The sequence below is a fragment of the Geospiza fortis genome, unplaced genomic scaffold (genome assembly GCF_000277835.1).
Source record: "Geospiza fortis unplaced genomic scaffold, GeoFor_1.0 scaffold48, whole genome shotgun sequence".
NCBI classification, from domain to species: Eukaryota; Metazoa; Chordata; class Aves; order Passeriformes; family Thraupidae; genus Geospiza; species Geospiza fortis.
In genome coordinates, this window is record NW_005054594.1 from 445,861 (window position 1) to 473,520 (window position 27,660).

At 46.4% G+C, this 27,660-nt stretch overlaps 1 protein-coding gene across 4 annotated transcripts; it reads right to left on the reverse strand.

Annotated features, from left to right (window-relative positions):
- Positions 1–1,161: 1,161 nt before the first annotated feature.
- On the reverse strand, positions 1,162–22,913 carry P4HA1 (prolyl 4-hydroxylase subunit alpha 1). 4 transcript variants are annotated; one of them, XM_031064457.1, is made up of 14 exons: positions 22,649–22,913; positions 21,670–21,766; positions 19,720–19,871; positions 18,891–19,028; positions 16,930–17,169; positions 15,937–16,124; positions 14,737–14,913; positions 10,529–10,599; positions 5,598–5,697; positions 4,446–4,499; positions 3,318–3,383; positions 2,818–2,886; positions 1,923–2,019; positions 1,162–1,421 (listed from the first exon to the last, which is right to left on the reverse strand). In XM_031064457.1, the coding sequence occupies exons 1-14, from the start codon at positions 22,734–22,736 to the stop codon at positions 1,351–1,353; spliced, it is 1,608 nt and encodes a 535-aa protein (XP_030920317.1). In that variant the 5' UTR covers positions 22,737–22,913; the 3' UTR covers positions 1,162–1,350. The 4 variants fall into 4 exon arrangements, with proteins under 4 accessions (XP_030920317.1, XP_005430084.1, XP_030920316.1 ...); XM_005430027.2 differs by lacking the exon at positions 4,446–4,499 and adding an exon at positions 4,560–4,613 and having other exon boundaries at positions 22,649–22,912; XM_031064456.1 differs by lacking the exon at positions 10,529–10,599 and adding an exon at positions 11,645–11,715 and having other exon boundaries at positions 22,649–22,911.
- Positions 22,914–27,660: the final 4,747 nt, after the last annotated feature.

Genomic DNA, 27,660 nt, shown 5'->3' on the forward strand with positions numbered 1-27,660 from the left:
TTGGACTGTTTAGGTAGAGGCAGGTGCAGCTTCCTTTGATTTTTGTCCTCATGCTAGTGAGATATTTGGATATTTTGCTAAAAATCCTCCTGTGGAAGGGAAAGGGTTGAGGAAAGTAAGCCTGCATCTAAAAAAGGTTCAGGACTATAAATAGGCTGAGGGTTTCTCCTGAAACCTGGAAAGCTGGGAGGAGGATGAGGGCAGGGAGCATTCTGTGAGGACTCTGTGTTACCTCAGCACCTGAAGTCTCAGAACCAATTTGAAATTCCAGTGTCCTAAGGCACGACAATTTTGATTAATGAAGGTGGGAACATCCCCATCCCCACTGCCCGAGGAGCAGAGGGAAGAGCTGGCTGCCAGGACAGAACAAAAGCAGCATTTGTTCTTGTGGACAAACATTGCAGAAGAGGAGGGGAGATGGGCTGTGGGTGTTCCCAGGCTGCTCTGACACTGGGGAAGCATCCTGACTCTGCCTGTGGAACTGCTGGCTCATGTGGTCAAGATTCAGAGCCAAATTTTCCACACAGGCTGAGAAGGAAGACAAATTTAAAAAGTGGGGCTTTTGTGGAAGTGGAAAACCAGGCTAGAACATGCTAATAACCTGTTTTCCAGCAAAGTAAGCCTGCAGTGGTCAGGCACTCTAGGAAAGCAAAGAGTCAAGTGTCTGGGAATTGAGGAATGGGAAAGGGTTTCATTCAGCATTCCTTAGAAAGGAGCCCTCCCAGGCAATGATCCTGCCCTAAGCCTGGCACGTGTGAGGAGGACTCCAGACAACCCCTGGCTGCCCACACTGCTCAGAGGGATGATGGTGACAGGAACACCACACACAACACCACTGTAAGTTGTGGCCCTCATCTGTATTTATCTGTATTTTGTCCTTTTTTTTTTTTTTTTTGTGGCAGTGGTCAGGCACTCTAGGAAAGCAAAGAGTCAAGTGTCTGGGAATTGAGGAATGGGAAAGGGTTTCATTCAGCATTCCTTAGAAAGGAGCCCTCCCAGGCAATGATCCTGCCCTAAGCCTGGCACGTGTGAGGAGGACTCCAGACAACCCCTGGCTGCCCACACTGCTCAGAGGGATGATGGTGACAGGAACACCACACACAACACCACTGTAAGTTGTGGCCCTCATCTGTATTTATCTGTATTTTGTCCTTTTTTTTTTAACACTTGTCAGCCTCGGTATTTTCTGTCGATAAACCTTGGGGGGGATTTGGAGGGAACCAAAAGCACGTTTGTCCTGTCCACAGCTGAGCTGGGCGGGGTGAACCTGTAGTGGAGTGTTTGTTAGTCAGTTGTAAACTGGCAGGAGTGTGCAGTGCACACCCCGAGTGCTCGGGAGCCCAGGCTGCCTCACTCCAGCTCCGATAACGTGCACGGCCGGCGGAACTCCTGCCCCCGCTCGTGGAGCCACTTATTGGAGACTGCAAAGACACAAAGGTACTGCATCACTGCACAGCTCAGCTCCTCTTCTGCTGAGCTAAATGTGCTCTAGGCCAGCTTCTGGTTAAGCACAGGTTATTTTAATTTTCTAGAGGGTTTTAATCACAGAACAGTTTGGGTTGGAAGGGGCATTAAGACTCTCTCATTCCAACCCCACTGCCATGCACAGATCTGTGAAGTTAGTCTAATAAAAATAACCAACAAACCAAAAACCCTTCCAGTATGGCTGCAAAGCTACAAAAACTCTCAAAGTAGACATAGCTACAAAAACTCTTAAAGTAGACATAGTAATAATTTCCTTTATACACGTAATGAAATACGCTACTATACAGAATATATTTAACACATAGAGAGATGTGAGGTAGATAAAGTAAATTAAATATGTTTCTTTACAAAGAACATAAATTCTGAAGTCTAAAGGAAAAATAAAGCCAAGCCACCCCCCAGCAGAGCCCAGACTCAGGTCAGAGGCAGGTACTCACCCCATTTATTTCCCACTAGCACTGGGCAGGCCGCGTGCCGCGTGCTGTAATCGCCTTCTCCACTCGGGAAGAGATTGTACCAGAACACAGCTGTACCCTGGGAATGGCAGGAACACTCAGCCCTGTGCTCTGCACCACACACAGAAATTGTACCAGAACACAGCTGTACCCTGGGAATGGCAGGAACACTCAGCCCTGTGCTCTGCACCACACACAGAAATTGTACCAGAACACAGCTGTACCCTGGGAATGGCAGGAACACTCAGCCCTGTGCTCTGCACCACACACAGAAATTGTACCAGAACACAGCTGTACCCTGGGAATGGCAGGAACACCCAGCCCTGTGCTCTGCACCACACACACTAAGGCAAAGGTAGGTGCATTTGTGTTTCAGAGCCTCCTTTTAAACTGCAGACTCTTTTCCATATTCTTATTCTTAGGAAAAAGTCTCCTTTGACTTATTGTATGTCTGTATACTTGGCTCTTAGTTTTTTTTTTAATCCTAAGCTAGTTTCATTCAACTCCTGACCAGTTTAAGAAAGCCAAGATTATTTACTAAAGCTGAGCAGCAGGCCAGTAAAGGCAAACCTTGCATGAAGGAAAAACCTGGCAGGACAATTTCCTACAGATGCCTCAAGACTAAATCAACTCACAGATTTGAGTATTTTCAAGATGTGTTTTGGAGTACTTAAGTGTTTTGCATTTGCATCCACACATGGAATATCAGGGCCCTTGGAGTCACCAGCAAAGCTCCAGTTGCTGCACTTAAGGAAAATCATAGCACTGTTCTGACAGCACAGAGATGCTTACAGTTATTTTAAAGGTTCATTTTCAAGCTCTTTCTGTGTGGGTGGTGGGGAGGAGTGGATTTATCTGCTGGATGAATCCTGCTCACCTTTCTCGGCCAAACGCTGGCTCCCACTTCAGGGAAGACCGTGGCTCCCCCTGCTGACACATCACTCATCTGAACAGGTGGGGAAGGACAGGTGAGTTCAGGCTGATAAAATCTCACTTTTCAGTGAAAGTGAAGTTTGATTTTGACATAAATCCCTTAAGAAGGCCAAACCCCCCCCGTTCCCAGTGCAGTCCCAGCCCTGTCCCTCCCACTCGAGTGTTAAGGCAGTGAACATGCTGTAAACACTGATGCAGATACAAAAATAAACAGGCAGGCAAATAATTTAAGCTAATGCTCAAATCTGGGGGGAAAATCCTCCTTAAGACACATGGAAGAACCACAAAGTCTGGGTAAGAAGACTCCCCCATATGTATTACCCCAAAGTTAGTGGCTGCTTCACTTGCAAGTCCCTTCAGTAAAAAAGAACGAAAGAAAAGCAGAATGAAATCATTCCATGGTATAGAATATGCAGTGACAGATGGCAGAAATGTATCACTTACATAAAACAACCAAGTAGCAATTCTGTTGCCTGTTCCCAATTCTTTGAAGGCATCTGGCTCATCTTTCTGTGAACAAAAGCAGGCAGATTCCATCAGCATTTCTTTTTGGTTGCTGAGAGCAGCCAATGACACACAGCTGCTGAGCCAGCAGCACAGAACAGACTCATGCAGAAGAACTAATCCAACCCCTCGATTTGGAAGGAGGAGAGGAATGCAATAGGAGTGAATCTATCAATTTAAATAAACCAGGCACTTTGAAATTCTGTAGGACAGGGAGGGAGGGAGGGCATTAAGCCCAGATTTCTAATGAGTAACAACAACCATGCTGTCTGAGGCTGAGGCTATAAATCCTCCTCACAGCAAACTGAATTATTTAATTACACTCATCCCCCTTGTCCTTGGCAGCAGCCAGGGCAGCTCTCAGTCCCAGGGTCAGCTGGGACACCTTCCTGCCACACTCCACTCTGGATTCCAGCTGGGAAGCAGGGAGGAAGCCTCAGTGACAAACCAGGCAACTAAGAGGTGTCCAGCACTCCACTTACAAGAATGAACCCCATTTTGATGAGTTTTGATACCAACTTCTCTCATACCTCTGTTTCTAAACCCACCCCCTGTGACCACAGTTTGTGTGCACTGAAATTCCAGCAATTGTTACTCCTGGAAACAACCCCAGTGTTTCCAAACAAAACCTGTTAACCACTTGCAATGCCTTGGAGCAGGTGCTTACAGAGCAGAGATCCTGATTCAGAATTGGTGGCTGGGACTGGCAGGGTTAAGGTTAATCTGAAGGGGTTAAACCACACAGAATTATGCCCAGTAAATAACCAACTGAATTTCAGCAGTCTGCAATTTAAGCTGGAATAAAACAGGTGGGGAATTTAAATCCAATTTAAAAATTAAGGACAGTGAGATAAGACTTCTTCCAGTTGTCAGGAGTCTGCCGGCACTCAGCTTACAGGGAGCAACCTCCACAGGTTCAGCTGGTGGTTTAGAGGGCTTTCTCCACGGACATGGATTAGCAAAGTGGAAGAGCTACAAAATTTAATAGACATGGAAGAACAGAGAGTGTGCCCCAGCCCAGAGGCCCAGGCTTCACCAGGTCTAGCTCTCCTCCAGCTCTTTACTTGCCCGTGCAAAGTCAAAGTGGGGCTCATATTGTCCTCCCACTCCATAATTTGCCACCTGAAAAAGAGAAACACAGCGCTTGTGAAGAAGAAAGAGTGAAGACAAAGCAGGACTTACCCTTCCAAAATCAAAATGAGGCTCATACTGGCCTCCTACGCCGTAGTTGGCTACCTACAGTGGGAGGAGAAGCACAGGATCTAGTAAATCCGTCTTTAGCCAGGCAAGAGTTTGGCTGTCAGCTACAGCCTTTGCAGAGATAAAGTTTAAAAACCAAGCCCCAGGAAATGTCAAATGCTCTGTCAGCAGCAGGAGCACATCCAAGAGTGGCACTGCAGGATGCTCCAGGTAAGAATCTGGTGCTTCCCAGGGCAGAAAAGCATTTTCTTCTACAGAAAACTTTTCAGCCTGTCTCTAAAATGGTATGGTGCTTTTACATCATCACATTGAAACCACTTTTTGACCTGAATTTGGCTGTGTCAATAAAGAGGGTTCCCTGTCCTTCTTGCTAATTGGTTATAAAAAAACCCCATCAATTTTCCACCAGATCCTTGGCCATTTTATCACCAGGAACCTTGACAGAGTGGCAAGGAGCACAGCAGGTTTCAAAAGTACTTTGTGGGTGTCCTGCTTTCTAGGTACTCGTGCTCTGCTCACAGTCAGGGAGGCAGCTGCTCATTTAAAGGCCTCAAGCAAATAAACAAAAGCACTTCTAAATTGCACTTTACTCAAGTTACACATACAGCCAGTGTTTCCCACATCCCAGGGACACCAGACACTCTGGTGGCCTTCCCTGAGTTAAACTTTTAAGTGCCTCCAACAGCAGCAAAGTTTGACCCTGTGGCCATGAAACTCAGTTTATTTGACTAAATAAAAAGGAATTACACATCCAGAGTTTCAGTTATCAGTTATCACTGCTGTTATATATCAGTTATTCAGTTATCAGTTATCACTCTTGTTATATATCAGTTATTCAGTTTCAGTTATCACTGCTTCCTTCCAGCCCCAAAAAGCCATTTCACACTGAACAGCTGCTCTGCAAAGACAGCGTTTCCTCCCCCTCTGTAAATAAATGAGTTTTTTGTGGCCACCTCACCCGAGCAAGCACAAGAAGAGGTGCTGAAATGGTGCCTAGCACCAAGCCCAAGCTGCACTTACCTGCAGCTCCTCTGCAGTGGAGACATCCAGCCCTGTGAGGTCCTGGATCCTGGTGTTGATGCGGGACACCACCGGGCTCTCGTAGCCCGAGAGCCACGCGCTGGGGAGGGACAGTTAGTGACAGCAGCAACACTTGCAGGCACTTGGAATGGCAAATTGCTTTTTAGGACTTCTCAAGGATTTGGTGGCATGACCAGAAGTATTTCCAGGGTGTTACAAAGCCCTGAATTTAATGAATGCATTTCCTAGAAAGACCAATTCCAGCAGGGGTTTAAGGGAGGTCTGTAACCAAGGGCCTGAATTCCCACATTGGGCTGAAGTGCTCCAAGCTGATTTTTAAACCAGGCACACACAGTTTTGCTCTTACCCTGCTCCCAACAGCTCATTCAGCCCCTGGGGTGATGCATTTTGAAGCAAGGTTTGGGACAGGAGCAGGTGAGTTACTGTTTCTGTCTGTGCAGCTGGAACTCAGCTCCCCCAAATGTCCCACCCCTCCAGGCCAGCTCTCTGGGAGCTGCCCTTCCTCATCACCTCCCCTTGCAGTGCTACTAAAAATCATTCTGAAAATAACCAAATAATGCATTAAATGGAACAACTGCTGTCAGAACAGCCTATTGTAACTCTGGTATTTAGCACATGCTTCAGGTACACAATGATTTTTAAGGAGGGGGAACCCAAACTAACCCCCCCACCCATTTTCTTTTTTAATGTGGAAGGTCAGCCTCAGTTCCAAAGGCATCTTTCAGAATGTTTGCCTCCTACTGTGTATTAGAGTTTTTCCACAGCTGCTCATCTGACTCATCCCATGCCAGCCACTGCACCTTCATTTTACCTGGCAGCCCCCTGCACTAATATGGGTGATAATATTGATGATTTGGGGCTTGTTTTCCTCCTTTTTTTTTTTGGCAGGAAAATGCAGATAGGTATTTCTACCTTTTTTCCTAGCAGCTGACTCAGCTTTTGGGCTCAGCAGTGCTTCCTGCTGGACACAAATCCCCGTGCCCAGAGCCCAGCTGGAAACTATCAGCAGCAGCATCCATGTATTTTTACTCAAATCAATCTTCACATCTATACTAAATTAAGTTTTAAGATTTGCATTTAAAAAACCCATAGATCCCCAAATACTTTGCCTGGGAGGAACAGTAACATGACACATGACACAAGGCACTGACACAGGTTACAGAATCTCTACGAGCGTTTTTTTGAACGACGAATGAACTATGAGATAACAGAAATCTGATTTCTCAGGACAGACATGCACAAACACATCCCCAGGCCCACTTGTTAGTACCAGGAGGTGTTACAACACAATCTGCTTTGATTTCAGGTGACAGAAGGATGCTAAGACGTGGATATGAAGCATTCACCAAACAAAAATCCCCAGAAGCAGCCATGCCACACAGCCATGGTGACCAGGTAATGCTCACAAGCAGCCCTAACCTCACATTTAAGGCACAAGAAGAGCCCCAACACACCCAGCAGCTTCACTGGAGGCCCTCTCTGCCTCTGTCCAGTCTGTTAATAAAGGGAAAAAGCCAAAGAAACCCAAGGAAAGAAAAACCCAAGCATTCTTGCTCTGTTGGTTATCTAGATGGCAATGAATACTACAGCCTTTCAGGAAGGGGAGTACTGTATGGATTTTAAAAATCAAAATAACTGCCTCCACATACAAAGAAAGCCTATGAAAGGTGGAGGAACAGGGAATTGAAACCATATTCCAAGTGCCAGCCTGTCTGCTGGGTGCTGAGCAAAACCACAGGGAGGCCTGGAGTGCTGCAGAGTTACTGGGGATTTAACCCTGGAGGTGCCATGCCAGCTGCAGCCATGGCTTTGCCTGGCCACAGAATATTCCAGCTGTCACACATTCCCTCCTCTGCTGCTGTCCCAGCTTGGTCCCTTGCTGATAAAAGTTTCTGCGTCATTCAAAACAATTTCTTCACACAAAGTTGGCTTTTTTTCCTGCCCTTGTCTATCAAAACAAGAGGAAGACTCCCCTGGCCAGTGGTGCAGGAGATGCAGCCTTAAACGTGCTCAGCAGGTTGTTTTCTTTTAATATTTACATACTTCCAGGTTCATTGCATTCTGTCCTATTTTTGACCAGCTGTCACCTCTGAGTCCATGGTGGGCCCCAACAAAAAAGGGACAATTCCTGGGAAGCCACAGGCAGGGCAGGTCAAGTTATCACTGATTTAGTTACAGAAGGATTTGGTATTTCCTTAATAACCACCACACAACCACCCAGTTCCCTGACCACACGAGTTTGGTGTTTTGCTGACCCATTTGGCTTTGTAAAAAGCCATTCCTGATCTGTTATAAAAAATTTAATGTTTCCATTAGCATGCTGAATTCACACTGGGGGGGCTTTTAACAACTTTGATATGCATCACAAACAGTCAGGAATAATCATATTGACTCATGGAATCAAGACATGGCTTGCTTGGGAGGGACCTTAAAGCTCATCCCATTGCACCCCTGCCATGGGCAGGGACACCTTCCACTATCCCAGGCTGCTCCAAGCCCTGTCCAGCCTGGCACTGGGCACTGCCAGGGATGGGGACAGCCACAAAATGTCCCAGGTTCCTCCCTCTTCTAATTCTGCATGAGGCACCTCAGAGATTTTGAATGGCAGATGCTTCTACACAGAAATAATTTAAAGACTAAGCAGGACATTATGGAAAAACCACAGAATTCTCTGGAGCTACTGAACACACAAGAGCAGCACACCCTCCCCCAGATCTCATCTCCTCAGCTGCACTGGTCAGTCTAGGAGAAGACATCACATCCCAACACTACTTCTGTAGGTCACTGGCCACAAAACACTGGGATTTGTGTTTAAAAGCCTTCTAAGGCACACTTGGTGTGCAGAAAAGTACCAGCAGAGACACAACAGGGAGTGAGTAAAAGCCCAGCCTGGTATTTCTGAAGTGGAAACTTTTAGCATGACATACTGCAAGCTCTGGCTGCCTGCTGGGAGGAGAGGGAAGGGGGGAAAGGGAGTTTTTATCTGTAAAAGCAGTGTGTGAGTGGGTGGGTTTATCCTGGTGCTGCACACACTGGCAAGGTGCCTCCCTCCACAGAGCTGCCACGTCCCACCAAGGGAACAGTAGCTCTCTCAGAGGCAGGGATGCTGTAATTTAGGAAGGCATGTGCTGGGAAGGAATGTTTGGAGGGGGAAAGCAGTCATCTATTAAAAAAATGAAGTGAGCATTTTTTGGTTTTCAGGAGCAATGATTCATCTGGAATCTGAACCAGCTCAAGCAGCTCCAAGGGAAAGATGTTTCTGGCAGGGCAGGAGGGCAGCAGGAACAGCACAGGGCCTCTAAATCAGGCTGCTGGGGGTGGCTTCTGCCTCCCACTCCAGATTTAGGTGTCAAGTTCTCTTGGGAAGTCCATAGCCATCCTGCAAATCTGCACACAGAGGAAAGCAAAGGCAGGGGGAAGCAGGAGCTGCACACCAAGGCTATTCCTGCCCTCAAAAAATGACCTTCACCAACTTCTTGGATGTGTCTCTACAAATTTAATTCCAGTTTCCAGTGACATACTGAATTTAAAAATTTAGCTCAGTAAAATGTGATTGAATTTCTGAGAGTTCTTGGGTACATTGGAAGAAGTCCCACAGTGCCACATTTTTGAGCACCAAACCTCATTAAGAATTTAAGGGTCCCATTCCCCAGGCTCTATCCTGTTTTTTTTAATTGGCCTTTAATGTTGGGTGGTGCCTTGTACTATTTTTTCTGACTGTGGCATCTGCACTACCTCAGGGAATAACACTCCCTACTAATGAAAAGTCACAACTCAAAATAAAAAGTTCTTTCACTAAGCCTCATCTATTTAAGTAGAGACCAATTATGCAAACTAATTTCCATCAGTAATCTGGTCACCTTCTCCAATTCCCACCATTAGCACAAGTTTGACATGAGGGGATGTTCAAAAGGATGAAGGAGTTTTCTCAGGAAGTACTCCAGAGCTGTCTGGCACAGAGGACAAACCCCACATGTGAATAAATTAAACCTTCCAAATATGCAGTGACAAATAACCAAGATAGGTAAGACATGGACAGACTTGAACATTAAAAACAAGAAATAAAAATTAAATGCAACACATGTCCAACAGGAAGATGAATGTTCCTAAAGCCCCTCCATGGGGTCAGTTTTAAGGAGCAAACATGTAAGAGCTTCCCAGACAATTTCCAGAGGATTCCCACAACCTGCACGTGCCAATGAGCACACAGACCCACGTGCTGCAAGGGTATGAGGCATAAAAAAAACCATTTTCAACTTGCCACTAGAGTGGCCTTAAGGACCTTGGCTCCAGTGGTTTTCCAGTTCTCCTGAGGCTTATCATCATTCCTGAATCAATCACCTTCCTGTGAGCCCACATCTGGAAGCACTTTTACCTTTCTGAAGCAATTCACAGCTAAATTAAAGCCCTTCAGCTCCAGGCCATTCCAAATTCAGGGGTTTGTCAAAGCAGCTGGAAGAACACTGAGTTTCTATTTGAGCAGCAACTACCTTCCACCATTCCGCCATGGAAATCCCTCAAAATCATCCCCTAGCTTTACTGGGCAGTGCTCCCAGGAATCCCAGCAGCTCCCAGCCCTGAGCAAGTGTGGGCACTGAGGAGCAAAAGTGAGCAGGCAGGTGCCCCATTGCCCTGGGTGCCAGCAGAGCCCCACGCCCATGTTTAGTACGTTAGTGACAGCACACAAGCCATGCTCAGCCAGAGAGGGCACTTCCACCTTGGAATGCCACCACTGACAGCCAATCCCTACTTCAGCAGCCCCCGTGCTTTGTTAGGTGACAGCTCAGCTTGCTTGGGCCCCTCTCTTTGACAGAAAGGCTGAAGAATAAGGAGAGTTACACAGAATCCTTGTGCTGAAGCAGCACAGCCCCAGGACACACTTCCTCAGACAAGGAATCCCTTCCCCTTACCTCTTAGAGACTCTGTAATGTGCTGTGGTCAGTTTCCCAGTCTCAGGGTCATGAACAGTAGCACGGCTCAGCTACAAAAAGAGAAAGGACAAGGCTTACCCACCTTGCAGGCTGCTTTTGGCCAAGCCCCAGGTGTTTGAAAGGTTCCGATTGGTCCGGATGTGATGCTCGCATATTAGCAATGGTTGGAAGGGCAACACAAGCTGCAGCTGCCATGTCCAAATCACAACAAATTGGTTGGAATAATTTGGTTAGATTGTCCTTTCACTTTTTTCCTCCCTTTATTATTTTTCCTCCTTTTTTAAATTTTTTTTTTGGTTTAAAATCAAGACTTTCTACAAGTAATTTATGATGCTGAGTTTCCCAGACAATTCCTCCTCACCCAGAAGCTTTAACTCCTCCCAGAATTTTGGCTCAGTGCTGATGGCCTGTGCAGCCAATCTTTAATTACCATGGCTAAAACCAAGGGAGGGCAAGCAGGGGCAGGTGGTTTCTTTCAAATCCAGCCAATTTTAGAAAGCACTGGCTAAATTCAGCTCTTGTAGTACTTAATGGACAAGCTGAAAAGAACCAGGAGCCCGGTGGAAGTGAGCCTGTGTTCTGCCAGGTTTGTGTCAGGCAGGAGGTAAAGGAGCTCAGCTGGGAGTGCGGGATTATCCTGGACAAGAAGATGTGTGTCTGTGTGCACAGCAAGGACCTGAAGCATTTCTTACACCCATTAAGGCATTTTGAGATCTGCTTCATTTTCCAAAGAAAGGGAAGACAATTCTTGGTTGTGAGAAGGAGCAAGGGGAAAAGAATGTATAGATTAAAAACAAACCCCAGATTTTACTGAAGGTTTTGTGGCATCTTGTATTTTTCACACTGACTGCAGAGACTCGCTTGAAAAAACAGACTTGAGAAGGCGACCAAAAGGGAAAGAACAAATCAAAACACGCCCCCAGAACTTCCAGCTGAAGGAAAAGACTGAGAAACTCAGCAGCACCAGCCTGTTACAGATCTGCAGGGAATCACAAGGTGGACTGCAAGCTGTCTCTCCAGCCCAGCTGGTTTCCTGAGAATGAGCAGGACGTACACACTGATGGCAGGCCCAAACCTGTGGCAGAGCTCTCTTACCTTTTGCTAATTCTGTAATGTGCCGTCTCCAAGGCTCCCGTTATGGGGTTTGAAATGGTGGCTCGCCTCAGCTGTGAAGCGAACCATCAGAAGTTGCATTACAAGCACAATCTGCAGCCCAGCACTCCGACCATCCAGAAGCCTGGCCAGGGGACAACGCCACCACCCTGGCACCTGCCCTCCAGGGCCACAGGGAACCAGGGCAGGCTCCAGCTTTACCAAAAGAAAGGTTTCTTGTTTGGGTTAAGGTTTTTTTCCACAAGTCCTGTTTGCATGTTTGTAGTAAGAATGGTTGTCTGAATAAAGCAAACTACAGCAGCTTGGATTTCTTTGGTAGTGAAATGCTCTGGGAGCAGCACAGTGGTGTGGCATGGGGACAAGTGGTGCTTTGTTACACTGTCCTGTCCCTGCATGAGGGGTTTGACAGGTAAATTCAATCCAGGCAGCACCATAAGCCAAAGGTGAATAAACCATTCCTTTTCAGTCCTTCCTGTACCAAAAGCAGCACTGAGCTCCCACAAACTTCTGCTTCACCCATGGTCACATTTACACAAAGTGGGAACTCCTACCTCAAGGCTTTCCTTTCCCTCTGCTGTGCTCCATTTACTTCATGCCTTCCCATCTGTGTGAATATTCCAACTCAGAACCCCACATGTGCCCTTTAGCTTGGTTCATGTACTACCAGGCACTCTCCATCACTCATAACCGCAAAGGCTGGGATGCAGAGCCCAAATTTTGCAAAAGGCACAATGTCAGGCCAACTCCCAAAAAATCAGAAACATTTCTCCACTGTTAAAATAAACCAAACAAGCCAAGGCCTCTCCATACCTACAAGAAAGGATACTGGGAGCTCCCAGTATGCTGCCTCTCCTCTCCTCCCATGCAGACACATGAAAAAACAAGGCACAAACTACAATTCCAGTGAGACTGTGGAGCTGAATAATGAGGCTCCATCCTGCCAGCAGGGCAGAAGGCTGGGCACACATCAGCACTCTCCTCCCAGAGGATGGCAGCAGCCCGAGCAGCAGGAAGGAGGAGATGACCTTTAGGTCTCCAAGAACAAAATCCTTTTGCTGCTGAGCCGTGCAAGGCTTCAGCCACAGGGAATATGGGAACAGTAACTGCATACAGATGCTCCTGCCTAAAGGTCTCCAAGTCTTTGCCATGAGCTGAGTGTTTGACAGGAAAACAGTGACCTCAGCAAGTTCAGAGCTTACAGTCACACATTTACAGTTTTCTACTCTGTCAAGTAGTGATCTGGTCACATTCCACAGTGTGGAATGCATCACTCTGGAGCAAAGGAGCTCCAACACCTCCAGACCAGCAATGGGGGCTCTGATTTTCAGCCCTGCAGCAAAGCTGCCTGCCAGGGCTGCAGGAGGAGATGCCTCACAGGTATGTGGAGGGAAAAGCTTGCACTTCCTGCATACAGTTCAGAACATTACCTCAGAACAGAATCACTGAGGTTGGACAATACATCCAAGATAATCAACTCCAGCCTCTGATCCATGTCCACCTTGCCTTGTCCATCCATTCCTCGGGCACCTCCAGGGATGGTGACCCTGCCACCTCCCTGGGCAGCCCTTACCAAGGCCTGCCAAACTCTTCAGTGAAGAGATTCTTCCCAATGTCCAATCTCAGCTTTCAGGGAGCTTTAAGATCCCCTTCAGGCTCCCTGGTAGGTCAAGGACAGCCTCACTGCCCAGGTGCCCATGTACAACCACAGCTCTTGGCCAAGCCAACAGCTTCTCCTGCACTGAATGCCCTTATTCCCCTGGTCTCCATCTGCTCACCTCATTCTGGACAAAAAGCCATTTAGGCCAAAAGCACAGGAAAAAAGCAGGAAAATTATATTTCTATGAGTTTAAGTCTTATTGTAGAATTGATGGAAAAATAAATTAATCTAACTAACTACATCTTCAGTGTACATTTGTAGCTGCAGAGTTGCACCAAATGGATACAGGAGGCAACTCCATCAGTTTGCTGTTTGCCTGGGACACTCCTGTTCTCTCAGACAGTCGAGCTGCCCTGGATTATTCCTCACTGAGAAACAACAATCTTTGCATCCAGTGTCTCAGGCAGGGTTGATGAGCCACCATCATCAATAAGAAGCCAAAACCCACCACCTATGTCCTGCTCTCTTAAAGCTCTTTCATCTGCAGGCAGCTTCCAAGCCTGGAGACAGTGATGGCCTCAGCTTTTAGCTTTTATATTCTTCAGATTCTGTGCTGCTTTAGTGTGTAGTTCTGAGCTTCATATTAGGGGATGGTGAGCTCTGTGCACAGAGCAGGGAGACAAAACAATTCCTTCTCTAGCTGGGACCAAAGACAAATGATCCAAATCTCAGGCCCAAGAGCATAAACAATGTGGACTGAAGAGAGAAAAACAAGTAGGATGGGGCTCCATAACCTAAAGCTGTAATTAGACAATTAACTCCAATATGCAAATGGACCAGAATTTATAAAAGTGAGACCCTGTGACCAGTCATCCATTTCTGTGACCATTTTGGTTCATCTTGAGTGTAGCCCTGGCTGGGCTCTTGTGCTGCCCAAGGTGGATCCATTGAGGAGATCCTTTTAATAAATCCCTGCTTTGTTCTTTAATTCCATCAGGCCTCTGTTCTAGCTCAGCCTTCACAAGGCATCAACAGCAGCCAGTCTTACACCAAAATGGAGAATATAACCATTCTTTCTTGTCTGTACAATAAGGTGGCATTCCAGGACCAGAGGAATGGCTGCCTTTCCCTTCCAGACTTAAAAAAGAAAGAAACAAAAGCAGAATACTAAACACAAGTCAGGAATACTCCAGTCCACTCTTGCTGGTTTGGATGAGGAAGGGAATGTTGGAGGGCATTCTCCTCCTCATCCAAACCAGCTGAAATTGTGTCTGCTGGAAGAGCCTGACAATCCTGCTGGGACCTGGCTCCAGTCATCACAGAGAATTCCCAGCCTCCTTCAAGAGCTGCAAGGTGAGGCAAGCAAGGTGTGAGCTCACTGCACACCCCCTGCCCTGCAGAGCAGCCAGCCACTCACACTCACACCGAGCACATGAGGGATTTCAGGTTGCAGAGGCAGGGAAGGGGGAGCATTTACCCTGGGCTTGGCCAGCTCCTTCACGGTCTCGATCTCCTCGTCGGAGATGATGTCCAGGAAGCGAACGATGCGGGGCTTGTCCCACTCGTCCTCCTGCTTGACGGGGCCCAGGATGTACCTGGGGTTCCTGTTCCCGTCGTAGTAGCGGCAGAAGAGCCTCTTCTGTCTGCGGGGAGTCTGCAGGGAGGCACAGCAAGGGGCACTCAGACAACTGGTGTTGCCACATTTCTCTTCACAGAGAAAAGCAAGGCACAATTCTTCCCAAGGATTTCTGAGATTCGCATTCTCTGAACCTCAGAGAAAGGGAGAACGCAATTCTTATCTCATTTGCTGTGCCTGTGCTGTGCCAAAGTAGAATGCAATGTGGAGATTGTTTATCCAAAGTGAGGATGTTTTGTTTCCTTGGCCTGTCAGGGCCAGGTGTGTGTGTGTATGTGTGGACTGCTGGGTGACAGTCACAGGATTCAGAGCAGTGTGAGCAGGTGTCAGCAGAGGGAGTGCTTGGCAGATTCAGTTTAGATGAAATGTATATAGTATAGTATAATAAAGTAATTAATTAGCCTTCTGAGATCAGTGGAGTCAGATGCATCATTCTCTCCCCTTTGATTTACAATAAACTGCCACAGGACATTGGCATCTCCAAGGGCAGAACACATCCTGGACACACAAACAATTCACTCTCCCCACCTCCTTATGGGACAGGTTAAGGAGATGATTTCACTTTGAGAGGTCAGTGCTGTCTGCACTTTCATGGTGCTGTGCAATACTTCAGCAAGCATTACTTTACACAACCCTACTAAGATAATTTCATCACTAAAAAAACCACCCCAACTGATCCAGCTTCTCTGCCCATCTAGAATGAAAATATTCATTATAGTCTCACAGAGGTCTGGTGCTGTGCTAGAGAACTGACTGCAAACTACTCCAACTACCCTATTTAATTCTGTCTGTAAGTCTGGACTTCCAGCATCCTTATTCAATTAATTACACGGATGGAGCACTTCCAAGACAGCCAGCAGTGCCTGAGGCAGTGTTACTTTCTGTCTACTGAACAGGCCAAAGGGGGCAGAAATCCAACACATGATCCTCAGCTCTGCACACTCATCCAGCTGCTCTAACAGCTTCCTTGCTTGCACACCACACACAAATTCCTGACATTGTTTGGTTTCAAACATTTGAGAACAGTCTACTCCACTTTACCATTTTGAGCCCCTCCCCACGGCACAGCATTTCGTACTTCCTTCTCTCAGGCAGGTAATCCTTTTTCTTAACCTCAGTTTCCTTCTCCTGCTCTTCTGAATCCGTGCTGGACTTGTTTGCCTCTTTTTCTTTAGCCATGATGTACTCAAAGTATTTCATGTTCCCGTTTGCTCTTTGATGTTCAGGATCTATGGACAGAGAAACAGACGGGGATCACTGGCAGGGTTCCAGCCCCTGAGGAATCATCCAGAAATGGTTATTCACAGAAAGCAAAAGGAAACAGATGCACACCACTGCTTCTCCAACCCTCACTGCACATGGGGGTCACAGCACTGAGGAAAAGGGTTTGGCCACTCCAGCCCATCCCACTTCAGAGGGAAAGACAAGGGAATGGGACAGGGAGAGAGCTGGCACAGCATGACTGGCTGGAAACCTGAAAACACCCTGGTGGGATTTAAAATTTCTGGTGACAAAGCTTTTTAACTTACAGAATTAGCTTCAGTTCTTTAATAAGTGGCTCTTGCTATGCTGGGGTTAGTTCTGAGCTTCCCAGAGCATCCATTACACAGTCAGTCAGTGGAGTATTTACAGGAGAATAATTGCTTTCATTTTTCATGAAGCAGACTCTTATGTCACTGTCCTGTATGCTGTATTTCTTGTTTGTGTAAGTGTTTCATCTTCAGCATGCTGAATTTGTATTTAAACCATCTGCAGAGATGTCACTATCACCAATTTAGTTTCAATTTCATTAATTTTGGTTTTGCCTCTACCTAAGGGGAAGCAATCTCAACCCAGGAAAGCAAAATGTAGGGAGAGAAGCAGATTTCAGACAGAAAAAGGGACAGAAGCCAAGAAAACCCTTCAGTACACAGGAGCAAAGCCCCATCTAAAATGCAAAACCACACTTTACAAATGCATATAGGAGTCAGACCCCAGGCAAGGCTGCAGTGCCCAGGACAAAGCCAGGCAGAGCTGTGCCCCTGTGCCCCTCACCCAGCTCCAGGAGGCGCCTGGTGAGTGCCATGGCCTTGGCCAGGTCCCCCTGCTGGTACACAGCATAGCTCAGGTAGTCCAGGATGTAGACTTTGTCTGCAGAGGACACTTCTCCCTCATCCAGCTGCTTCAGGGCTTGCTCCATCCACAGCTCTGTGTGGTAGTAGTCAGCCTCTGTGTAGGCAATCTTGCCCAGCTCAAAGCAGTCTTCAGCTGTTAGGAAGGATTTGTGCTTCACACCTGGGTATTTAGAGCAAAACAAAAGAGTTTACACAGGGTTCCAGACCTGTGCTCTGAGAAACATTTGAGTTATTTCTCATTCCTCCCAGCAGGGTTTTATTTCTGTTCTCCCACAGCTCCCTTCTGCAGTAGCTGTTTGCTGGAAGTCTCTAAAGCCTGTAAATCCTTGGCACACAAGCACTCAGATGCAGCTTTCTACTGCCAGAATACCAGGGAACAGCTAAATGTCTCTACCACTAGTGAAAAATCAAATTAAACAGACCTTCCTTCCTCAAAACCCCAACCACTTCCAGCAAGAGCAAAAATAAGCCAAATTTGAAGTTTCAGAACTCTGTTTTCAAGGACATCACATTATCACTTTCAAAATGTTACTGAACCACGACTTGTTAGTGACAGCTTGGTGGGGGAGGAGAAGGAAAACATCAGGGAGTAAATTCCCAGCTGCTTGGGATTTTTTTCAAGTCAGTCATTTTTAGAAACATTTTAAGTGACCTCTGAAAGATTAAAGCACTAGTAGGCAAATTACAGATTCCTATTTTTGCCTCTGGAAATACAGGCCCTATGAAAAACCAAATTTTATCTTGTAAAAGGGAAACAGGACCTGCCAGTGTTTTATTACAGCTAGAATTACATCCCTGATTACATCTTAACCCATTCTGAGTTTCTCACAGCAGCTCTGCAGTGCTCAGAGGGGGCAGCTGTTCTGCTGTCCATTCCTGTGATGGGCAGCAACTGCAGCTTCCTGAGCCTGAACCTGCAAACCTTCCAAGGACACAATAATTTGGCAGTAGATGAGATTCTGGACCAAAAGAAATTCCCTGGGAATGAAGAAAAGGAGCACAAACAAGTGACCACGTGGGAAGTTCTCTGGAGCTCTCCAGAGTCCAAGCTATTCTTTTTTATCCTCCAGAAACTGCAGGTTCTGCCAGTACACTTCATTGCACACAGTCTGGACAGCTCATTGCTTCAAAAGCAGCAAAACCTCCCCTTGTATTTCTGTCCTGTTTGAAGAAAACAGCAATGAGCTGCTCACTGCATTAGGAGGAATCTGTAGGTCCTTGAGCAGGTCTTGAACCAAACCCAAAAGCAAGCTTATACATCATAACACATAAAGCCAATTACTCTTAATTTTATTAGGCATCTGACCACAATAAGCACTTGCAAAAACAAGATGGATTGTACAGAGCTGATTTTTTGCCAGCTGGCACAGGACTATTTTTCAACAGAGGAAAACAAGGAAGAATTAGCAGAGAAAGTTTTCTGACAAAAAAGAGAAATTGTGTCTTCTCCTGCACAGAGCAGCCTACTAAAGATCAGCTCAGGCAATGCCACACAGGCTCCAGTCTGTGTATGCAGCATCTTTTGCTCATCAGTTTACACAATCCCTGAAGTTTAAGCTCAAAAAAAAACTTGTTAAAATGCATTATGTTTTATAATAAAACCAGGCATCTGCCAGTGCAACACAATAAAAAAAACCTACCCTGGCAAGATTTTATTGCTATTGATTTTTATTAGAAACTTTTAACACTAGATTATCTTACCGTAATTAGAAGAAAGATGCAGATTTCAACCAAAAAATCACTTTTTTCATTCATTTTACCCAGCTCAACCCCTTCCTAATGTTCCCTTCAGGCTGAGCAGTTAAGCAAGGTGGAAGAGAGCAAACAATTTGCAATCAGGACATTTAGGAAATGCGAAGAACAGCCATGGATGGCTCTCACCTGGCAGGTTCCCCCTGGAGAGGGTGTCTGTGTCCAGGTTGTAGGTGTCCTGCAGCCTCAGGAGGGCCTTGGCTGCCCCAGTCTGATCCTCATCGTTTGGGAAGAACTGCCTCTGGATGGTCATGTTGGAGATAAAGCCTGGGAAAGGCAGGGAAACAGTGCTCACCTCTGTCCTGGGAGCTGGGTGAGCTCCCTGCCCCAGGGAAAGCCAAAATCCACCTTCACATGAGTCTGACCTGAACTCACAGCACAGGCTGCACAGTTTGCATTTGGTTTGGGGTTTTTTAAAGAAAGCAAAGGAAAAATGAAAAAATAAACACTTTTTATTTACCCCACCCCTTCAGAAGGGCTTGAGACACACTGGTGCAGATTTCTGGCTGGCAGGTGCAGAGCCTTTTCTGTTGCCATATTCAGCCCCTCTCACAGCAACAGGGAAGCTGAGTGTGCTGAATCCTGATCAGAGACTAAGCCTTTTCTTTTTGAAAGCTCTGCTTTCTTACAATTCCTAACTGCAAACCTCCATCTGGTATTAATTAGCTGTTGAGACAGTCTCACAGGTCCATTATAACCACCCTGGCTTCCTTTTGCTAAGTGTCTTTCACAGTCAACTATTTCATGTCCTTGCTCCTTGCTAAAGAGCTCCCACTCTTGCTGAAGAAAAGAGGCAGCAATTAAGTGTTTACTACACTAATTCAGATTAGTTCCACAAATGCTCAGTCTCAAAAGCAGATTTGCAAATCTCATCCAAGCCTTGACATGTGAAAGGCAACAGGCAAGCACCTGCTGTGAGCCAGTGATGCTGGATTTTGCTGCAGGCACACACACTCACCATCTGACATGTCCTTGAGCACCAGGCTCTCCAGCTCACCCCACTCTGTGTTGAGCCTTTTCATCAACTTGAATGCATTCACAGGATGGCCCAAAAACCCCTCTGGGTCTTTTGTGGCAGTAGCTGTCAGTTGATCCAACTTCTCTGCCCATCTAGAATGAAAATATTCATTAAAGCCTCACAGAGGTCTGGTGCTGTGCTAGAGAACTGATTCTAAACTACTCAAATGTCTTCACTAATAAAAAAGTCAACCAAAATTGCAATCTTCTGCATTATCTATATTTAGAGTTCTTCTAAAAGGAACAAGAAGGGCTACTTCCTTCTCCTTTATTAAATCTTCTTCCTCAGCTGCAGCCCAAATCTTGTGCTGCTCTTGCAGCCCTTGCTGGAACCCTGCTGGAGGAGTTCCTTCCTACAAGCCCCAAAAGCAGTGCCAGCACTTCCATTATGAGCTGCCATGCAGGACTAATCAAAAACAAAGCTTTACCCACATTTTCAATCTTTCAATCACCCCCTTTTTCCCCCTAAGGCTTACAAAAAGGCAGTTCAATGCTTGGCTCAAATTATTTTATGTTTAGACACACACTTACATCTGTGAGATGCCCCTTGCCTCTCTCCACAAAGCTCCTTTCCATGCTGAAAGCTTGGATGAAGAACATTCAGGAGTTCTCACACCCCCAAATGAGGAGCCCAGACCCAGTTTCTGGTGCTGCAGCACCAACTCAAACTTCTCTAAGTACCACAAGTCATTCACAACCCCAAGGTGCCCCAAAACAAGCACAGCTTTCAAAAAAAAAAAAAAAAATAGAAAAGAAAGCAGCTGTACACCATGAAGAGGTGCAGGAACACCCTGCAATGAGGGTAAATTGAGGCTGAGGAGCCCCACCCCACAGAGAATCCCACACTCCAGCAAGGAAGCAAAGCCAGAACGTGCAGCCTGGAGGGAGCTGTGCCCATCAGCTGGAGCTGCTCTTGCTCCAGGATCTGGTTTGCCTGGCTGGAAGCTGCAGGCTGTGCCTGGGGCAGGGAGGGGCTCACAGCTGCCAGAGGTGCCCCTGGCTGCATCTCCCCCCTGTCCCTGACTGTTCTCCTGCACTCTGACAGCCCCTGGGGGTTTTCCAGCAGCCACACCAGGGAGGGGCTCCCTCCAAACCAGAGGAGCTGCTGGGGACCAGCTCCAGCTCAGAGCAAGCCCAATGCTGAAAGGAACCAACTTCACCCTGTGCCTTCCAATGGCTCAGGGTCAAACCCTCCCTGCATTTCCCACTGCACAAGCAGCTCCCAGTGTCCTCCAGGTGCCAACAAACAACGCTGGCATTTTTTTCCCCATTTTTTTTAAATCTCTGTGACAGTTATTTAAACTCTCCTGACCTGCCAGGGAGCACCTCTGATGAAATGAAAAGAGAGCTGCAACATTGCTGCAATAAGCTGTGCTTACACACTCTGGGATGCCCAACTGCCACAATTCCTTGTTAATTTGTAGCTGTAAAGAATCTCCTTGGAATATTCCAAACCTGGCAGCAATTCCAAGCCTGTGTCTCAAGCAACAAAGAAGGATCTTTCTTCCTGGGTGGTGGAACACCAGAAAGTAACACACAAAGGCTAAGCTAAAAACCACTCCTCCATCTAGAACTGTTTCAACACCCTCAAGACAGATTTATGCATATTTCTGAAAGCAAGGAAAGCATCCTGTTCAGTGATAAAATAGGTTTATTTCTAGCTGTGATAAAATCTGTCACATTGGGCTCTGCTCCTCACATGCTCAGGTCTCTTCTTATTTATGCAGTGCTGAAAGGGAACAACTGACAACAAACACCCAGCAAAACCTGCTACTTTAAGCTTTGCCCCAGAGAAAAAATTCCACAAATTTAATCAGCCTTAAGGAAGCACTTTTTGCATAAGGATGGACTCAAATGGTTGACCATTAGCATTGTGACACCAAATGCTTACTTTTTGATCTGCTCCAGCTTGCTTTCCTCTGCCTTAATGTAATCTTTGAGTGACACAACCAGATCTTTTTCTGTATTAATTAAGTCTGTCATATGACCTAGAAAAAAAAGAGTTCGGTGAGTCAAGGAGAAACACAAAATCCTGAGAATTAAAGGCATTTTCCTCTTTTCTACTTCCCCAAAAGTCCTTCTGCATTTGCTTAAACAACCCTGAAGGAGTGTCTGAGTAAGGCTTTTTTTTTTATTTAAGGAGAAAATCTCCTGCTGGACCAAGCTTGTTGCCATGGAAATTAATGTAATACTGCATATTTATTATTAGAACTAATTTAGGATTCATTTGGAAAAGGAAATAGTTTGCCACAGAGTAATCTTTCATCCAAGCATACATAATGTAGAGCAAATAAAGAGAAAGCTACAGATATACACAAAGCCTTTGTGTTTGATACACACCACTAATCCAGGGCTTTATTTTTAAGGTTATATCCATGACTTCAAGGGGTCTCTGGTATTAATTAATAATTGCTTCACCTCCTGCAAGCAGGCAGCTGAAGTGGTTCAGCACAAAGGGCTGCAGTGCCCAGCAGAAGCCAAGGGTGAGTCCAGACAAACTGCACCATTATGTGCCCTTGGCAGCTCACCACCTCCTTCCACATGTGTGCAGCACCAAAATTCTGCTTCAATCCCAGTACCCTTAAGAATAAATAGTGACTACAAAGCCTTGCCTGGCTCATTAGACCACCCTGGGCTGACTTAAAGCCCATTTCTCCCCAAAGAAAAGCCAATAACTGGTAAGAACATGGAAATGGGTTTAGTTCTGTAATGAACATGGTAATGGGTTTAGTTCAATTAGGACCTTGGATGATGAACACATCCTTGCAGAATGAGCTTTGAGCACTCTCAAGAAACTCTTTTGGCTACAGCAAAGCAGTTCTCACCAATGGAAGTGAAGAAGTTGAAACTCTTTTGGCTACAGTTCTCACCAATGGAAGTGAAGAAGTCCGTGTGGGCACAAGAGAAAGGCAGCAGAAATCCCAGGGCTAGGGCACACCAAACCTTCTTGAATGCCATTGCTCAACAGCTCTCACAGCTCACCACACACCTGTGAGAGAAACACAAACAGGTGAAAAGCCCTGCTCACCAGAGTGGAATGCATCTTCAGAAGGGGCAGCAGAACCCTGACAGCCTGAGCAGCTCCCACAGACTGACTCCTCCTGCTGACTTTTATACCTGAGGAAAAACAATAGCTCAGGGGCAAGGTGTTCACCAGCACTCTTCTTTCTGGCATCTAAGTCATGTTGCAGGCAGAGCTGCTTTGCAAAAAGCACGGAAAGAAGCCATCAAGCACTGAAAAAAGCCCACAACACCAATTTAAAACAGTCATTATCGAGTTCATCCACTCAATGGGAAAAAAAAAAAGTTTCCTTTTTTCAGTCAGAAAGATGCCAGTGGAGCAGGTCTGAATGAAAACCCACATGAGCAGTCCAGAGAGGGAGTTCTGTGCACGCTCCTGCTGCCTCTGTGGAGCCAAGCTCCACACCTGACACAAAAGGCAGCTCTGTCTGTCCCTGGATCCTGGCTGAGCACTCACAGGCCGTGCTTTCTGCAGGGCCAGCTGCCAAGCTCAAGCCTTTCAGGATCCTGATCCCTTCAGCAGCCCAGCATTGCCTGGCTCCTGCATACTTTAGGAGTAATTATGCTGTCGTGGAATTCACAAGGTTTGCCTTTTTTCCCCCCCAAACAAAAGCTTAAACTTTCACATATTGTAGCTGGTCAGAAAAAAGAATGAGCTCCAGTGCGTGGACAAAACTGATTTATAGCTCTTCCAACAGCACAACTAATGAAGAAAAATAAAGAAAAAAAGCAACAAGCTGAGCTACAGGGTAGTTTGGCCTATTTAGGGAAGAAAGTAGCATAACCTTAATCAAGCAAACAACATAGACCCAGGTGTGGTATTCACATAAAAAATGTTCAAACATAACCAGGGAAGCTCAAAAGTTACACCCAAATAAAAACCATCCCAAGCACAGGTGGTGGTACCACCAGGAACAACAGGAACATATCCCTGGCTCTGGAGTGCAGCATCTCTCTCACACTGCACCTGAGGTCAGCAGGCAGCTCCCTCCTCTCCTCCCACCCCCAGCACTGCAGAGGGGAGGCACTGGGGTTGGGGTTTCCTCTGGGGCCTGCCTGCCTGGGGCACAGGAGCAGCACAGCTCCACTGGCACCAACAGGAACAGCAGGAAAGGCACACGAGCCCAGAAAAGCAGCACAGCCTCCAGCTCTTGTAAACCACCCAAAATCAGCCTGACCACAGCTGAAGGGCTGATGCATTCTGGCACATTACAGCTCACTCTCTGCCTGTGAAAGTGAGAATTTGGACAGAGAAGCCTCCTGGAGTGCCTCTTTCCCCCTCACCAATGCTCTAAAGCAGCCCTGCTGTCCACAGCAGACTTTCTCACCTCTTCCTCCCCACAGGCAGCCATCAGACTGTCCCAAACATACCTAACAAAAACCCACTGATGTCCACCTCCATTCTTACTGAAAACACCACTCAGCTCCTGCTTCACCCTGCAGAAAGCCAAGTGCCTCCTGCTCACTCAGCACTTGAGCCAACACATCTGTGAATCGGTGACAAAGCACAAACAGCTTTACTACATCGTAAATATTTGCCAATTTTATCAGCACTGGGAATGCACTGAGCTATTTGTTTACTGCATGCGGTGAAACACAAGAGAAGCTTCATGAAGTTTCCTTTCTTGCTATATCAATCAAGATAAAACTTTTTAAAACCACAAAGGAAAACCAATAAACAGAATCACCAAAAAGGTGAAGAAAACAACCTTTCCTCTCCACCTACTGCTCTTAGTGACAGTGGTCCATCTTGGTTTTCCTCTTCTCCAGCTGCCTTTGCAGCCTGTTCCAACACCAGGCTTCTGCAAACACTGTTGCAACCTTTATTCCCACCTCCTTATCTCCACAGGCACACAGCAGGAGCGACTGGCAACAGCCACAAAATGCAGCGAGGGCAATTCCAAGGAGGTACAAACACAAAGTTTCTCACACTTAGGCACTACAAGAGGCTGCCTAGAGGAATTGGATCTCCCACTCTTGGAAGAATTTCAGAAGGAGCAGAGCTTTCCAACCACTGCAGCGGGACAAGCCACAGGTTCCCAAATCAAAGAAAACACAGCTCAGTTCGTATAGACACTGGAAATCTCCCAGACTCACAGGCTGCCAAGTAAGTAGGCTTTAATTTCTTCCCATTGGTGACATGAAGTAAAACAAAATCAAAATCCTCTCTCCATTACTCCTGTCAGTCTCACCCTCCTCCTCAGCCGTGTCCCACAAAAATGGCAATTGAGCATCTCGGGGAGGAGGGGATCTCTGCCCACGCAGGGAAGTGGGAGTGCAGCTGACAGCTCCAACACAGGAGCTCCCTGCCTCCCCTGGGAACCAGCACTGACTGAGCTCTGAAACAGCAAAACACCAGCAGGGGAACAGGGGGAACAGCAACCATACAAACACATGGGTTGAAGGGAAACAAAGCAGCAAGCAGAGCAATGGCACTGCCAAGAACAGCACAGATTCTCTGAGCACTCAACACATTTCAACACCACCATTTCAACTGATGTAACTTAGAGAGGTTTTTTTTGGGGGCTTCCCAAAGTTCAGCTCTGCAAGTAGAAAGGTGCAAGCAGGAAAGCAAAGAGAGCTGCAGAGTGACAGGTGACACAGCCTCATGATAGTCAGGTCCCAGTGCTCAGGGACCAAAGGCTGAAGATGCTCATTAGCCAATCTCCTCACTGCCAGCTCCAAGCTCCCAGGTGCTCACCAGGACTGAGAAAACAGGACACAAAATGGAAACTGAGAGGCTACTTCAACATGGAATGGCTCTAACTCAGTTCCAAACCAGCTTCTTTATTTAGGTAAGGAGTCACTGGCCTGCTCAGGATGAAGTCCACTGCAGGGCCAGGAGACAAAACTCTATCAGCAAGATCCTCAACTTCTGATTAAAAGATGGGTCCATACTCACAATCCTTACTGGACCCCACGGTATGTAACGATAATAATAAAACCCCTTGACCAGTTAAGCTGAGCTTAGGAGAAGATGGAGCCAGAAGTGATAGCTGCTCACTGCCCTAAACCTCTCCTGTCTCAAGGACAACCCAAGCTACAGCCTCATGACACAATGTGACCAAAAATACTACTGAAAAGGAAAGAACTTTCCCAAAATAAGTACTAAGAACATTTAGCTGCCATCATTGCTTAAAGGTCTCACAGGACAGAAGCACCAGAATCCAGTTCCCAACTCCCCTAGCATGTCCAAAGGTTGTCTTAAAATTAAGATCCAAGCAGAGAGAGAAGAAAGATTTTCTACAATTGCTGCTACCAAAAGAACAGGGTGCACTTTAGGCCTCTTTTAATGACAAAGTTACAATATTTCATATATATATATGAAAAACATAACATAATAAAAGATGAGAATCAATTTCAAAGTCAAGGAGGGTGTTCTACCTATCATTTACTCCCAAGCTGAAGAGAACATTCATGGCTGAATACAGAGCACTTGTGTTTGTACAGAGATTTATACACAGGGAACTGAAGTGAGTTTTCCCTTGGATTCCTCCAGAATAAGATGGAATGGACACAGCCCTCAGAGCCCACCTGTCTGAACTTTCCAGGCCAAGACAAGGAACACTGGGGATGGAATAGAGCAATTATTTTATTAGACACACAAGGCAGGAGGCTATCCTTCTGCTCAGGGATTAGCTGAGCAAATACAGAGATATCCAGGAATGTTTTCAGGTATTGAAGTGATTGAGGGAGCTGGGGGTGTTTAGGCTGGAGAAAAGGAGACTCAGGGGTGCCCTCATCACTCTCTACAGCTCCTGAAAGGTGCCTGTGCTCAGGTGGGGTTGGTCTCTTTCTCCAGGCAGTGATTCTGTGAATTCTAAAGAAAGCAGGACAATGCCAATGATCACTTGAGTTCTTCCACTGAGTATACTCTTTTAAAGAAAAAAATATTTCCTTATCTGTATCAACCTCAGCATGAAAGCATGGCTTTCCTGCTATAAACCTCTGCTTATCCTCACTCCTTCCAAAGTGGAACTCACCACCTGTCATTTCAGTTTGCCAAACTGCACTGGGCACTTTGCAATCTACGTGCAAGCCCCAAAAATCACAGCTTTAAAGGCTAGATTTTAAAGCCATTCATTATGGAACAGCATTGAAATCTGCACAGGTCAGAGAGCTGGCTCAGGGAGGAAAACAAAGAGAAAGAAAGTTAATGAGTACTGGTTGTGTCAGCACATACTTCAGAAGCAGTGCAGAGTGCTCCGGGTCAAATCAGTTTGGTCCAAGGCATTTAAAGGAATCCAGCAAAGGTCCGAGGTGCAGGGCAGTGGGACAGGGAACATCCCTGTCCCCAAAGGCCAGTCTCTGCTTCCCAGACAAGCCGGGAACCCATTACCTTTACTCTCCGCCCCTGGCAGAGCACCGTCTGCAGCCCGAGCCAACAGCCCCTGGCGCTGTGGGGAGCTGCATTGATTCACTCGTGTAACCAAGTAAATAAATGCCTTTCATTCACTAAAACCTCGAGCGCTGAACCTTTACTTGTAAGTGAGTGAACACTTCAGCACTCCGCGTTCACCTCTTACTGAAGCCAGCAGGAAAAAAGACGCGAAAATGAGCGTTGGGCAATCCCGAAGGATCTTCCTATGGGAGCAGCCAGCTTTTCAGGCAAACTGGAAGATTTAGTCTAAGTACACGTGACATTTTTATTATATTATTTTTATTATATGTATTTCTTTTATATTTTTATTATATTATTTATATCTATTATATTCTTCAGCACGCTGAAGGCTCCAGAGTTTCTCCTGCCAATCAGGCTGGATCCTATCAAAACTGAACGGTATCGCTTACTACAAAGGCAGATGCAAAACTCCACGTAGAGCAGCTGGCTGAGCCCAACCCAAAGCAGAGGCCAGGGACA

Excerpts from the sequence above, each read along its gene's own strand:
- P4HA1 (XM_031064457.1), bottom strand. The coding sequence starts at position 22,736 with ATGGCATTCAAGAAGGTTTGGTGTGCCCTAGCCCTGGGATTTCTGCTG. Across the intron at positions 17,170-18,890 it reads CTCCAGGGGGAACCTGCCAG|GTGTGAAGCACAAATCCTTC; the intron begins GTGAGAGCCATC and ends CTAAATACCCAG. Across the intron at positions 16,125-16,929 it reads CAGGCGCCTCCTGGAGCTGG|ATCCTGAACATCAAAGAGCA; the intron begins GTGAGGGGCACA and ends CTCTGTCCATAG.